This window comes from Oryzias latipes, chromosome 12 (assembly GCF_053564925.1).
Source record: "Oryzias latipes strain Hd-rR chromosome 12, Olatipes_Hd-rR_3.1".
Taxonomy (NCBI): domain Eukaryota; kingdom Metazoa; phylum Chordata; class Actinopteri; order Beloniformes; family Adrianichthyidae; genus Oryzias; species Oryzias latipes.
The window spans coordinates 27017655-27033302 of NC_136248.1; the positions used below are offsets into that span (position 1 = coordinate 27017655).

General features: G+C 39.6%; 1 protein-coding gene across 2 annotated transcripts in view; it reads right to left on the minus strand.

The window, feature by feature from the left end:
* Nucleotides 1-15648, minus strand: part of col5a1 (procollagen, type V, alpha 1) — an 87687-nt gene that overhangs the window by 58667 nt on the left and 13372 nt on the right. For both annotated transcript variants that reach the window (XM_011481505.4, XM_011481504.4), the window contains exons 2-4: nt 7512-7679; nt 875-1088; nt 560-722 (exon numbers count right to left, since the gene is read on the minus strand). In XM_011481505.4, the coding sequence (XP_011479807.1) occupies nt 560-722; nt 875-1088; nt 7512-7679 (545 nt within the window). The remainder of the gene's footprint in view (nt 1-559; nt 723-874; nt 1089-7511; nt 7680-15648) is intronic.

Consider the following 15648-nt stretch of genomic DNA (forward strand, 5'->3'; position numbering starts at 1 on the left):
AGGACGCAGAACAATTGGAACAAGTCTACTGTAAAAAAACAAAAGAAAAAAAATAAGCTTGCAAATTTGCACAGAAATTCACGAGACCACGAAAGATGAACTATGATATATCGAAGGACTACTGTATACCACTTTCCTCATACCAGCTGCTCCAGAGCAACATGCGGATTCTGTAGCCATTGCCAAGACAACTCAACACATCATGTATCAAGTGATCTGCTTCTTGTGGAAAAACTATAAAAATTTGATTTCATATTTCTTTCTTTTGTGAGTGATTATGGTTTGAGTGGGATTATGCCCGACAAGGTGCAGACAAGGTGAGCACTTTGCAGAAGCAAAGGTTGCTTCTGCAAAGTCCATTAATTTCTGATCATTTCTGATCATCGGGTATTTTCCCTTATTTAGACCGTGCTAACATCTCTCTGTACTGAATACTAGCACCAAGATGCTGCTCTGTTAAAATGAAGTTGCTCAGAGAGTCACTTTGTTTGAATAACAACCGGCAAAAAAAACATCTAAAATGATCTTTTCAATTGATTAAAAAAAAAGGACCGCCTACCTCGAAGACTTCTTCATCAAGTATTCTAGTTCCAAACACTATAATTCCTTTCGTGTCGATGACGGGTTGGGGGCTTCGGAGCAGCTTCTGGGTGGTCTTCTTTTTACAGTCCAGAATGAGGGTGATGCTCTGCTTGTGCACGCTGATGGCCACTCGATGCCACCTGGGATGGGAGGTAAAGTTAATTCACACACTTACTGGGTTACGAGCATCCTATTTCCAGAGCAGGGGCCTCTTGTTTTTGAGCAAAATCTCTACAGTGACTATTGGGTGTGAGCTCCTGAAAGAGTAGCTGAAGGGTACGAAGGAACCTACTTTCCATCGGCGAGGTTGACTCCTCTGAAGAGAGGGTAGTCCTCAGGGCTTGGCTTGCCCAAATGGTCCTCGTACAGGAAGACGGGGGAGCGACCCACTTCCATGCCGAGCTGCTGAATGCCCTGTTCGTTGTACACGGACAACAGGAAGGACTGGCTGCCCTTGTTAGGCTTCACTGTGGCCATGATGGAAAAATCCTCCGGAAAAGCATCACCTGCCAGGACAGGGAAAGTTTTTTATTAGGGGTGGAACAATTCATTTTGACATTTGATTCATATAATAATTGATGGTTGTCGATCCAATTCATAGTTGATATTGGCTCATTTTGAATGATCCGATTCGATGACCTAACAGTTCCTGAACATCTTTAGCCAAAAATGCAACCAGTGTGACTCAGAGATAAATACCTGGTTACTGAACAGTGCAGGTGAAGTTTTCCAGGTCCCTTGCATTTCATGCAAGATAATCAAGATAAATATTAGTTAAATAGTAATGGAAGAGGATAGGTTTAATCTGAAAGGACGTGTTGGCATAACTGATGAGGGGGGGGGGGGGGGGGGGGGGAGTGAGGATGAGGAGCAATAATGCTAAAAACATGTGATCCTGGGAGACTTGGGTAGAGCCATCCCTCAGACTCTCCTCTGTTCTCCTCCAGCTGATGCGTCTAACAGACACACCAACGGCCTGGAAGGGAACGGGAATTTTTACGGGGAAAATAATCGAAGACACATTTCATTTGGAAATGGAAATACCAACACTGTGTTGGTATGCAAGCACATGAAAGATATCAGAAAAATCTGCATGACTCCTTTGTGCAGCTTGAACTATTTCCTTCATTTTGCACAAGTATGGGACACATCTGCTATAGTTCCCACAGAGAAAATGTCGGCTTTCCAACCATCTGAGAGAACTAATGTGGGTAAATGTGTGCTGCAGGGGAAAGATGAGGTATTTGGTGTATATTATAACCATTGAGGTTATAAAAAAACAGCATTTTGGAATCTGTTTAACATAAACACCAGAGAACCGCTTGAAATTCAGTAGCGGTCTGTTGCTCTTTAGCTTCCAGACGGGCAGACATAGGAGACGGGGGTTTGTGGCTGGAGTCGTTTTGGGACAATGGGGCACAGTTTGGAAAATGCTCCTTTTTTTTTGCTTGACTCCTCATTTTCGTCCTGTCTCACCCTGTCAGCCATCTGGAAGTTAAGTCTGTGTGCCTTCCTGCCTTTGCGTATCATTCCTTCATGAATGCCAGGCGGAGTTTTACATCATGAGGGGAGCACATGCTTTGGCAGGACCCCAACAGGAATTCTGCGTGACATAACGGGACGGATGCCGGACACGGGACGGCAGAGAGAGGAACGAAATACCCAACAAATCTGGGATGGGGAGTTTTGTGTGAAAATCTACAGCTCACTGGACTTTTAGCATCGCTAAAACTCTGGAGGTGACGGGTCAGCTGAGGTGGGGGGTTATGTAAAGGGTTGAACTACAAAGGCTAACCAAATTTTCGTTATTCCATTAAATGAGGCACAAAACTGTGTTTTTTCTTTCCTGAGGAATGCGTCCTTTTGCTTCAGTCCAGCAAATGAGCGATACCTCGCTTCTCATTACTGGGCTCATGTTTAGAGTGTGTGTTGACACAGAGGATTAGAGGAGGTAAGGTTTTACACCGGAATCACCCCCAATGGAGTCCGCCAAAGACAATACTACAGCATTTTCCCCTTTAGTCAGGAAAGAAGTTGAAATATCTTTTAGCTAGCTTTCCAACTTCATATGAAATGGTCCTGAAAGTGAGTGGTTTTGTTTATATAGACATATTATTTCCCAATCGCCCAATTTTCGTTACCTATTGTGCAAAAAGAATCCTACAACCCCTCTACACCGTATAAGAGATCTGAACCAAGTGTAACGTCACCCATAAAAAAATGACTTAACTTCCAGGTTCTACAAAATGAAATCAATTCATTTTTTCACAATAAGGATATCCCCCATGTTGGAGCCGGACAACATCAGTAAGCAGTGATTGGTCCAAGTCAACGTCTGAATCAACATTTCTATGGCAACCACTCTCACCAATTATTAGTGAGCTTGTTGGAAGTCCACACCCCCTACCACTTGAAAGCAGGTTTGGTTCCTTTGAAGGAGAGTTTGTCATATTTATTGATACTTAAAAAATATATTCCACTGTGTTGCCATATATATTAGAAATATAAACACAGGACACTAGTAATCCAACAAGTAAATAATAGTGAAACGAATGGCCTTTTGTACATGTTGTCAGTTTTTTTGTTACAAATCTGGTGTTAAAAGATAGTAGACGATGGTCGTTGACACTGGCATTGCTACCACATGTCTGCGCCCGGTTACCAACTGTAAGAACCAGAAAATGTGTTTAAGGCGTGGCCTGGTAAAGTCTGTGGTCACTGGCTGCACAAAATCTGTCAAATGTTTGACGTGGGGGGCCAGCAGGCCTCACCTACTTTTATTGAGGCATCTGATTGGCCCATTTATATCCTAAAAATAATTGGATTAGAAAGAACATGTTAAAAAAAAGTTGGCAGAACAGGAATGGTTATTCCGACAAATAGAATGACTAAGTAAAAGCTGTTTACTTCTAAATAAAAGCCTATGGGATTTTGGCTTCTTGGAGCCAGCGGATACTTCCTGTTAGGAACGCAAAGGGCGGTGGGAGTCACTCTGTCCAGTTCTCATGTACAGTCAATGATCTACAGCCAGAGATTCCTACAGGGAGCCTTACTATAGAGGAAAAAGCCAGAAATGAAGTTCTTCATGCAACATTAACAGCATCAACGGCTGAAACACAGCAGGTGAAGAAGTAAAGAAAAGCAGAACAAGAGCAGGAGTACGAATAGATGAGAAATAGAAATGTGGTTTATGCTAAAAACAACTATAAGAGCAGCTCATCATTCGAAGCAGAGTATCTGCCCCTTAACATCTCAGAGGCTTGCTCCCAATGTTGCCATGCCAACAGGCCTATAGAGTGATCATATGATAAATGCCAGCTTGTTGAACAGTCCAGCCTGAAAATATTCATACTTTATTCCTTGACTGTGAAAAAGCAAAAAAGACAGGTTGAATTGAGACGATAACAAATTCAAATTGAACCAAGTCCAACAACAAGGCCAAATTGAAAAATATATGAAAAAGTAACTGCGACAGACTGGCGACCTGTCTAGGTTGTCCTGTAATTTCTATCATTATGCTAAACTAATTTTTTTTTTTATATTAACGAAAGATAATTATATCTAATTTATTTAGATTGTTTTCACTTTGTCTTCCAGTCAACTTGGAGTACTTAATTAAACGTTTTAGTAGTTTTATGTCCTCTTATTAACCATTATTTACTAACAAAAGGCATTTGTCATTATAGTGCTGAAATGTAATTTCAGTATTTTCCATTTATTTTTTTGTTTTGGCAGAATCAGCCTTCCATACATCAAACATGACCCAGCTTGAGGCAAAAGGAAAACATGAAAAGTTAAGTTTTTAACCACAGACATGTAAGAAATAAACTACACAGATTGCTTTGTGCCACATATTTAAAGAATTGCATAGATTTATGTCTTTGTCTTCCAAAAAACAAACTTTCTTCCCATTATTTGGACTCAAAAAAACCTTGCAGTAAAAATTGAGTGTATTCATGTGGGATTCTTTGACTTCAAAACACAGTTTTTAATGTTCAAATCTTGCTAGTAATTACCAACACCTCCTAACAGTGTTGTTGCAGTATGACCTTTATGTTTTATTGTATCCTGCAGTCAGTTTCCCTTTTTCTGCTTCACATAATTGAGCTAAGAAAGGTTTCCTCTGTTTTCAGGGGCCTCTGCAGTGTCAGATGAACCATTTCTTCCATGTGTTCATCTAATGACTGCACGTCTGAACTCGCTCCTTTCCAATACATCATCGCGCACTGTCTGTGGTTGCAAGGTCACGAGCCAGTGTGTTCTCCTACAGAGACGCTGTGCTTTTTTTTTTGTTTTACCAGATCATAAGGCTGCTGTATCCTCCATTTTACAGAACTCTTGGGATTTTTTCTTTCTTTTTTTAAACTTTCTGATTCAGAATTATTACAGCAGACCAACTTGGGAGTAAACTTGGTTAAGGTGGGGCAGTAGAAAATGATCACGCAATCTGGAAATTATAAGATGCCCATTCTTCTGATGTTAAGACAAAAGATGGGCCACATCACTAACTGGACGCTAAAGCCTCGAAGCCACAGACAGCTAGTTAGTTTGTTTGCACCTTAAGACTATCTGGTGCCTGTTATGAACCCCTACAGATGCTTTGTTTTATATAGACTGTTATTTTGGATGAGTAGCATGTGTGTAATTACAGTCTATGTGTCTAAACAAAAGCCCATATGGAGCTGTGCTGTCACAGAGCATCAAAGTGAACAGTATTTGTTTGATTGAAGAGCGTGTGAGGGCACGCAGGCCTCAAAAGCCTCGCAGCTCTCCTCTAAGCTCAAAGGAAGAGCCGTGGCACGGATCAAAGGGCCACTGAGGCCAATGAAGCATCTAAGGGGGACGGGAAGCCTCCACGTCTTTCAAGCTTCGGCTTTTGCTGGTTTTTATCAGAACCGTTGCATCTTTTTTGCTGTTGAACACAGAGGATTGCAAGGAAATGACAGAGGCGAAACGTTATGATACCAAACGGTGGGGGGGAAAGGAAAGAGTGCTAAAGAAGGAGAGGAGAAAGATAAGTGCTTTTGCAGAACGGCGACTCAAAGCCACGTCAGCACGCCTGAACCCTCTGAGAAGTGGAAACCCAGACTTCCCTCCCATCTACAACCTCTGTTTTCACTGCTTCTTATGGGACAGCTCCTCCCCAACGTCAGTGTGCACAGCTACACTGATCTTTTTTTTTTGAGAAATCTAGCTAGAGCTTAAAGGAAAGAATTCAGCCCTACTGTAATTATGGAATCAAATTTACAAAAGACAACCCAACGGTAATTTATGTAAAGCAACCGATAAAACTGCAACCCGAGGGCACAAAGGCAAAGGTACCTTTGAAGCAGCCTGGCAAGAACTTGATGTCAAATCTTGGGAAGCTCATAACTAAACAGTGACAAGTGCGCAATCGATTGAGTACTGATGCTAAGTAAACATTGGGCGTGCGATGTGCGATAAAAAACATGCTTGAACGCCCTTTTAGCTTATAGTGTTCACACTGGTCTGTCGCCACGTGATATAAACTGAAAGGTAAACGCATTTACTTTTGATTGGAAGTAGTCACTTGATCGCACGATGCAGAGGCCAGTGTAAACGTAGCATGAATTTGGTACAGGTTGTTCAGCTGTTATAATGGACAAAAACATTCTGGAACAACTGCTACCCGACTTTAATCGTCACTGGTCGTGTCTAGCAAAATTGGCGAACATAGACCACAATGCATTGCTTTTGAACAATTTGTATATAAATGTAACTTAATCTATATCTTATAAATTATACAAATTTTCATTGTCAGACTGCAGTAGATTCAAAAAAAGTCTTCGGAAATGTTCATATTTAATTGGCAAAGTGGGTGACAGTCATATTCTGTGTTAAAAAACAGGAAAGGTAGGAAAAGGAAAGGAAAAAAAGCCTTTTAGGGGTTTTGGAGTAGTTAGGGATTTCGGCCACAACGTAGGTGTTCCCAACTGGTTGTGAGGTAGTTACTGAAATTGTTGCTAAAAAAAAAAAAGAAAAGTAAGACTGGTAAATGGCAACAAAATCATCATCTGACATTAGACAGATGAACATTCCTTAAAGGCCGTGTCACACAGCCTACGAACATTTTGCGCATATTTCACGTATGAAAGTTGGTCTTATGTGAATATACGTGAAAAAAGTGAGTAAAGCTGTGGTCTTTAGGTGACATTTTTATAGATGTATTACAAATTAACCACGTTAAAAGTCCGAAAGAAGTACGAAAAAAAACACGCAAAGAACATGTAAATCAATGCAAAAGTTAAATTTGGCCCAAAATGTGGGCGCCAATTAGGTAATAGGATTTATGTCCTGTATACGCGATAATAAAGTTAAACATTGGTAGTAAATGCCTAAAAAGTCCGTGGGACATCCATGGAACAGTCGTGAAAAGCCAAATATTTGTGAAGGCATCTCACAAAATAACATACAATTGTGTAAGATTTATGTAATAATTTGCATATAAAGTACATAAGAAACTCATAAACTGCGCAATTTTCAACCGACCAAAACTTTTAAACAGCTCAAAACCAAATTCCCGTAAAGACCTGTCGGCTGAAACCCTCGAAGGACTTCTGCAGACATCGACGAACACAAGAAATGCTTGTGAATTATGTACAGTATATCACACAGATATCGCAAAATTTCATACATGCAATATGTGCAAAATGTATGTAGTGACTTAAAATGTTCTGTAGTGGTTCGCTTGAAATAAATCTAATTTAGTACATGCTAATGTCACACGGCGTCAAAAGTGTAGCTTGACAAATGTGTTAATGGAAGAATTTTGGACCAAAGGTTGAGTCTGTGTGGCATTGATACAATACAGGGTCAGTGTGGTTTAAAGTAAAAATATGAGAATTTAGGTCAAATTTTGATTCAAATTTTACAACTTCTTGTTTTCCTGTCTTCGTGAACACACTCACCTGGGTACAGCTGTTTGGTGGGGGCACTGAGTTGGGCATCTTTGGTTACTCTGTAAGCCACATCGGGTCCCTGCGTCGACCTCCGATGTGAGCACAAACCCGTCGTTTTTGAAACTCCCTCAGGTAAACTGTGAAAATCTAATATCTTCAAGAGGTCAGCTTGTTCAACTAGAAAAGAAAAAAGAGAACAGAGACACAAACAAAGAAAGTTAGATTCACATAAGAAAAAAAATGAATGAGAAATCAGTTTGTCAAAGAATGTGCAACATCATGGTTAGTTTGTACGACCCATATAGAAGCAGTCTGTTTAAGCACACTCCGAAAAAGTCTGTCTCCAAAGTAAGGCCTAATTATGGCAAATTCTTTCACCGTTCCCTGTATTTTCTGCCTTGTGCTGACTCAGAAGAACAGATTACTTAGCAGAGAATGTCACAGCGGGCCTGCGGAGGAGATTTATGTTTTCCATTTAAGAGCTAAAGAAAGATGTGCCCATTTATAGATTGCCATGATCACGGGTTACAGCTGAGCAAAAACCAGTCCTTCCACCAGTTCACTTCGATGGTGAGTCCACCGCGGCCACTCTCCCGCCGCAACCATGTAATTTGCACACTCTCGAGCGGGTCCTCTTGGCTGTAACCAGGGATGTACACTGGGTCAGAACAATGTGACATGCAGTTTGACCCTGGACCACAGAGTCACTGGCCAAAACCACCCAGAACAAACAGCTGTTCCTTCAGCCAAAAGCCCTCATGACATGACAACACACATTGTAAAAGCTGCATATAGACTTGCAACACCTATGAAGGCCTGCAACGCAATGCTTTCAATAGCGACATCCGCCTCCCAGTGAAAGGGCTGCTTCGAAGCCATCTGCACCAAGTTCCAGCTGGAAGTCATTAAGCATGACTCACGTGCAGCACAGCACATTTCTGAGTGTGCAGAGCTTTTCATGTGAGGATACTCTGGCCACACGTGTTTCTCCACAGCTGTGCAGCAAAGCAGAAGAAAAACTTCCTCTTCGTCTAACCAAAAATGATTGCAAGTTAGCTTCATCGTCAGAAAGATCTGACTGATCATATGATACTCTAATTAGTCAAAGAAAAGGAATATAATGTGACCTTGTCAAAGACATGGGTGCTTCTCGTTTCACTGACTTCATTATGGCAGCTCAGGTAAAATCGTCCATGACCTCCTCCTTCAGAGATTGTCAGAAGCAGAGATTTGCTCGCTCTACATCTGAAAGCAGTTTAGTAGAGGCTAAACAAAGAGACAGATTTATCTGTCATCGACTTACAATGAAGATTAGGGCTGGGGGGGGGGGACCCACAAGTCAGAGAATGTCTATCATTCACCATGATTACAGGGCTTTCTTTAATGAGACTGATTCTTAGAGCTGAGCGGTAATAAACCATGAGCTGCACTGTCGTCTGATGGGGAAACAAGCGGTTCATTTCATCTGTCGTTTTTCAGCTTGTACTGTGCTGTTCTACATCTACCCACTCACTGCCCAACAAATGAGTCAAACTGCTTTCAAACAAGAATAGAACCACCAGACACCAAACGTGACTGAAAACTTTATTCACAGCAGAAAGACGACAAATTGACCATGCTATTGGTTTTTACCTTCTCAATTCTTCAAAATGTCATTTGATCCAAAACCAGAAGTAAAACTTCATTTGCAGTCTGCTGTGAAACAGTTTTCTTGAACTAATCAAGCTAATAATGACAAAAGCAGTGGTTTAAATTCCAATAAATCAATGTCTCAAGGACAAAAAAAGACTTAAAACAAAACAACACTATTTGCCATGTAAGATCTCAAGAGGACAGGTGGCTGCCAAGTGTTTTTAATGAAAGCCTTAAAATGTTTTTAGCAGCTTTGATGCTGCGGCTGTTTATTGTGACCTTACCAACAGCAAGAAAGCGCAAGAAATATGAGAACAGCAACAACAACAACATGAAACTAAATTGGGTCTGATCGGAGAAAAAAACGGATCTTTTAAGAGAAGTTTGGGTTAAAGTAGCCAAAATTTCACCAGAACTTTACGTCCCAGTGCGGTAAATATTTTTGTACCATACAAGATAAGTTGTGTAAAATCACCATATTAGATCTATAGTACTAAATCTTATCACGCTAAACTTTAAAAAAAACAATCTATAATCCATGGATCCAAAAAACTCTGTCTATAAAAGGACAAGATTTAGAAATTATCTTACCAGATAAATTGGGTCTCAAGCTGAATTTTTTAGTCATGTACGGTAATAAGGCTAAATTTATCTTGAACAATATTTGTGCATTATACGTTTCCATCATTTCGATTATATCTATTGACTTATTTGTGTTTCCTTGCAATTCTGTCTCTTTAAATTCATGAGATCAGATATACCAAGATGAATAACAATATAAATAATGTCTGTAACTTTCATGAGAAATCTATGAAATAGTAATTTTATCGTATCATTCCAATACTGTCATATTTTGCCATTTTTCTTTTATCTATTTTTGAATAAACCATGAAAATAGTATTAAAAGTAGACACTATCTATGATCTTCAACCATGAAGGAATTGAGATCTGACAACATAGCTGTTCTGCATTAAATGTCAAGCTGCAAAAACTCAAACTAACTGTAGAAATCAACAAGTCCAGAATGAAAAAGAAAACTTTGGAGAGCATCCAGTTTGACTTTAAGTGTACCATGGTCCCTGCTGTGTGTATGCAGCCATTGCTAATCCACCCTGACAAGATCCGATCCCAGGACAGATCAGGGCTTTTTAGAAGAGGAAGGAACTGTCATCAGGATTCCATTTATTCCAAATCATTTCACCTCTCTTCACTAAACTGCCAGTTTCCTTTTATTTGTGCGTGAAATCCCTAAATTTATCTGAGGTTTTGGATCCTCATGGGTCTAAGGGTGAGCTAGAGGTAAGCCAGACGTCGAGGGCCTGAAAGGCCGCCCAACAGAGCGCTGCTCTTTTGGCTGCACGATTAAAGTGGGTATGAAGACATGTTCCATTCTTCCAACCTCCCTGATTTTAATATTCTCACACTCCTTCATCCATGGGCTTCTTTCACAGCAGTCAAGCTTCCTGATGAAGCTGGTGTGATAGCTTCCTAAACCACAGGTATGGGTCTCACCCCCACGTCCTTAAATTGAAGTGTTTACCCACTTAGCACGCCAGGTTCCCAGAGGAAACCAACACCTCTACTGCTAGAGGCTAAAAGTACTCTTCCTGTGACCATAGACCCTTGAGTCTAGAAGGTAAGTTGACCACAAATACACTGAAGCTGTTTGGATGACTCGGTCTTGTATACAGTCTGCCCTCGGTCACTCTGAATTCCCTCTTTGCCCACCTAAACGGCCTTCCTGCTAAATGACACAAATAAGGAAGAGTGCAAATGCTGTGCAAACTTAGGCTTTAGAAATCCAGGAAACTCTTCGATGAGTAAATAAGCCCGTCTATCATACGGTACTCCCATCGCCACACTGTGGCACTCTTGTAAGAGCCTAAAGTCAACTATAGAGTCTCTGCTACATGCCGGCATTTCTAATTTAAGCACAGAAAAAGAACAAAGTAACAAGGTCATCTTAAAGTTAAAAAATGTCTGTTACTGGAGGTTAAAAAAACATCAGCCGATTCCAAAAAATAGTGTGATTTATCCACTAAAACAGTTTTCCACTGCTTTCTTCAAGCAGTCTCTGTTTAAAACGCATGCATGTCCTTGTTAAAATCAAAGATGTGGATGTGAAACCCCGTCTACTGCCAGTGTTGGAGAAAAAGTTTGAAGTGAGTGATTTTATAAGGTAGTATTTTGCAAAGCTTTTCTAAGTCTCCCCAAGTATTCACAAAATTATCTCAAACGATTTTTGCTTTAGGTTGTTTAAAAGTGGAAAAATGTGAGATAACCTTGAGAGCAGTAGGCAATCTTTGGGTAAAATTTGACAATTTTTTTGTGTTTACTAAAGCAAATTTTATCCCAAATTGTAGCAATAGTTTTTGAGCTTCCATGGAATACCTGCTTATTATAACTTCAAATACAAATGAATCCTAGTTTATGTATTGTCTCTCAACTATAACCCTTTAACACCAGAGCTTTGGCGCCAGTCTTGACATCCTTTCAACAACAGTAGCTCTTCAATTGTTTGCACAATTAATGTAATTCCAGCGGCTTCTGAAACAGAGAAAAGCAGCTTTGCACTGATATGCAACACTTCACACTGGTAATACATTTCAAATCAGGGCAATAGAAACAGCCACTTTCCTCCACATCAGAATCAGCTGGTTCACGTTAATTGCGTAAACCTGGGGTGTCCAATTTCAGGCCTCAAGTTCTACATTTTTTCAGGCCAGTCTGCCGTTGAAGCTCCTAATTGGCTAAACATGTCTAATCCAGGTAATCAACAGCAGAAAAGGCAGGGTTTCTGGAAAACATGCAGGAGGCCGGCTCTCTGGGTCTGGATTTGGAAACCCCTGGCGTAAACGGTCGAAGAGCGACAGTGTGTCAAAGAGCGGTGTTAAATGGTTAAAGGTTATACAACATTGCACAGCTTCTACTCCCAGCAACTTGGAAACACAACATTAGAGTAAGCTACATACACTTCTTAAATACTTCCAGTAATTGTTAGGTATGGCAAAATTATATTCAATAAGTCCGATTTTACTTCAGGGGCCTCAAACTTTCCAAAGAAAGTTACAGTTTTTGCCCTTTTGATTTGTGTAAACTGAGGCAAAAAAAACAGAGACAGCCTTTTAAAAACATAATCAAGAGTCATTTGCAAAAGTTGTTTGTACTTGATCACACCAAAAAGATAAAACTACAAGATTTCCTGAATAAACTTTAAAATAACTTTTCAATTCCACTGTTTTAACCCAGAACTTAAGATGACAAAGGATGAAGAAACATTTAAATTTGGACTCTTCATCAACACCGTAAAAAAATTAAGTACCTAACTTAACTAAAAAAGCTTATTTGTGAAAAAAGAGTTAGCAGTTCAGGATTTGCTCAGTGATAACATGTATTTCTAAAACTCTGTTTCATTTTGGACTTTTCTAGACTTTTCTGTCCTCTCTGTGTCTGAGCCGGAGCTTGAGAGCCAAATCCATAATCCTGCGTCTGGCTTGGTACTGAGGCTGTAGTGAATCCCATTCTCCAAACCGACTATATGTACACACATATTTACAAAGCCACTGTAACTAAACTGGAGACTCCAGACGGTGACTCATCTCCGTTGACACGAGGAGGGGTGTCAGACAAGTGAATTAAGACCTTTTTCACAGATGGGGATTAACATTCTTCCCTTTTTTTTTTGCCCCATCCTTCTCGTCTTCCTGAAGTGAGGCCTAGCTCTCCAGGCGCATGCTTGACCTGGTGCTGAGGACATGGAGTAATTAAAGGCCTGTGCACTCACAGCACACCAGTTTGGCCTAGCCAGAGTCCATCTGGCCCTTAAGATTGGCTCTTTTGGTAGGTAGGATTGCTCTGGTGTCGTCTGTAGGCACCATCAGCTGTTCCACCTTGCATAGGTGTCCTACATCACTAAAAAATGGGATGGGTGTAATGTAAGTACAAGCCATAAAAGATATTGTGGCCAAAAATTAAAGTAAATTTTGATGTTTTGGCCTACCTGGCCTACGACCGAGAAATCAACCCGCTGCAGCGCTGTCAGCCTGACCCAGACCAGGCTGAGTGAGCCCTATGATGAAGAGGACCCTTTGGCACATATCATGAGGGTATGAGGATTTTTGTATTCTTCCTTTTTATTATTTTACCAGATTTTGCTCTAAACCTGAAATCAACAATTCAAAAGTTTTTTTTTTTTTTTTTTGATAATTAGAACAGATATGGCGTTTAGTTTTAAAAACGGAAAGCATTGATGATCATGTTTCATGCTCTGCTCTGTAGACACCACTCGAGAAGCGAGTTCCTCTGGGCAACACTGCTGCCTGAGTGGGCTCTGATCCTACGGGCGAGAACTGCTGGGTCAGGCATAGCGTCTCGGACTCGGTGATGCACGTGGGCCACCTGGGGCCTCAATAAAGGTTCCCGAGGGCCGGGGTAGTCCTTCGCCGGGAGAAGAAAGACAGAGCTCCAGAGTAGTTAAACGCAGCAACGTAGATCTTTGTGTAGGATCGTTGATGTATATTTACATATTCAGTATATATTTTGCTTATTTATCTTTTATGGTCGGCAGTCTACCATCACATCCTTCGTCAATGTAATGAGCACCCCTGATTTAGTGTGTCTAGATCAAAACCCCTTCAAGGAACCTGCATTTAAATATAGAACCCAATACAATAAAAAAAAACATAAATAATAAACTCATTTTCAGTGGATGCTTTAGGGACTGACCACATTTCATGAAATGCATACACATCAGTCAAAAACCAGTACTACCAAGCATTCATCTGCAGATCCACCATTCAACAGTTTCTATAATTTATGGCGTGTACTTTCCCTACATGATGACAGCTCGGATGTAACAATGACAGACTAAAGCTGCTGGTTTGTTACAATGTTGTTTTTATCTAATCCAAAGGATTTTTGGTGTTACCTTTGGAGTAAAAATAACACTTTTACCACATCAACAAACCTTTAGGACTTCACTGTGGTTATGAGTTTGCACTCATTTGTATTTAAAGTCTCCATTAAAATTCAGCTGCTGACTCATTGGCTTTACTGTACACAAATTATGTTTCCTGTTAATATTCATTATAAAACAAAATTACTTTTTCTATTAAAATTATGCACGTAGAAAAAACAAGAAGCCAAAATGGTACATGGTTTATGATAATTCATTTTGTTTCCACTAGGTGAACTGTGGCGCTATAATTCACATTAACTAAACACAAGAAGAAGATATTTGACTTCCTGTTCTTACAGTAGCATACATTAATGTAGCAAATATATTTAAATAACTTTGTATTTTGCCTTGTTCACTTTTTAAATTTAAGATTTAGATCAAATTAACAATTTATTTTTTCAAAAGTAATCCATGTGCTGCTTTACTCCATCTTTACCGAAGTTTGTTGCTGCAACAGCTCTTCAGGTATGTGAAGCTAGCAGACGAGCATGCTAGCGTAGCATCTTATATTTTTCTGTCCTATTTTGTCAACCATTGAATCTGTTTTCATCTATAAAATACTCAAGCAAGTGTTTAAGTATAAAACATAAATGTGTAATAAAAACAAAAAACTAACATATAAATACAAGAAATCTAATGATTTAGTGTTAAAGCATTTGCTTTTTATGTTTACCAAACTTTTAGTTTGAGTATTTATTTTGTTTCCCAAGTGTTTTATGTACAGACCTCACTAATTTATTTTTATCATGTTGTTTTTTTTCTTTAAAGACAATAGAAGCAAACGCTAGTGATCTGTATCAACATTATAGAGTCACAAAAAGTATATGAAATAAATCAGTGATTAACTTCACAGTATTACTCCAGGTTTCTTTTATTGAGCAGCTTTAGTCCAGGCATTTTGGATCACTAAACCAGTGACCTGGACCAAAAGGTGCACATGGAATAAACCGCAGGAGGAAAGAGTGAAGAGGGAAATTAACCCCTTCCTAATGAGGCTACGCTTTGAGATTCCTGCCCAGAAGCAACCGACTAGAATTTAGACAAACCTCAGCAAAACAAAAAAAAGTTCAGATTTGACACTTATTTGTTTATAGATTCATTAAAAAAAAATGCTAGAACAAAGTTTTCTTTTGAACTTGTATTATTTCCTCGGATCAACAAATGTATATTTTATGTACCCACATGAATTTCAGAAGCGAGGCGTTTACTGTACAGAATGGAATTTCATATTATATGCGGGCAGTAAGTAGGTAGCTAACCTACTCTGTGAACAATTTGTAAAGATTTTTACCATAAATAAAAGGGTACTTGAAAATCTAAGTTCATACATACCTGAAGTGATTGTACAAGTGGTAATACCATAAAGAACAGCTGTTTCCCTTTAATCCTACACGTAAAGCATATAATTATTCTTTAAAAGGTATGTTGAAATCAAAAACCTTTTACTGTAGTCCAACACTAAAAATTTAATTGATTTTTTTTTTTTTTTTTTTGGGATTGCTCAACCCTTAGTCACATGGACCCAAACAAGGCCATGAGTCGTACAAGAACTGCAGG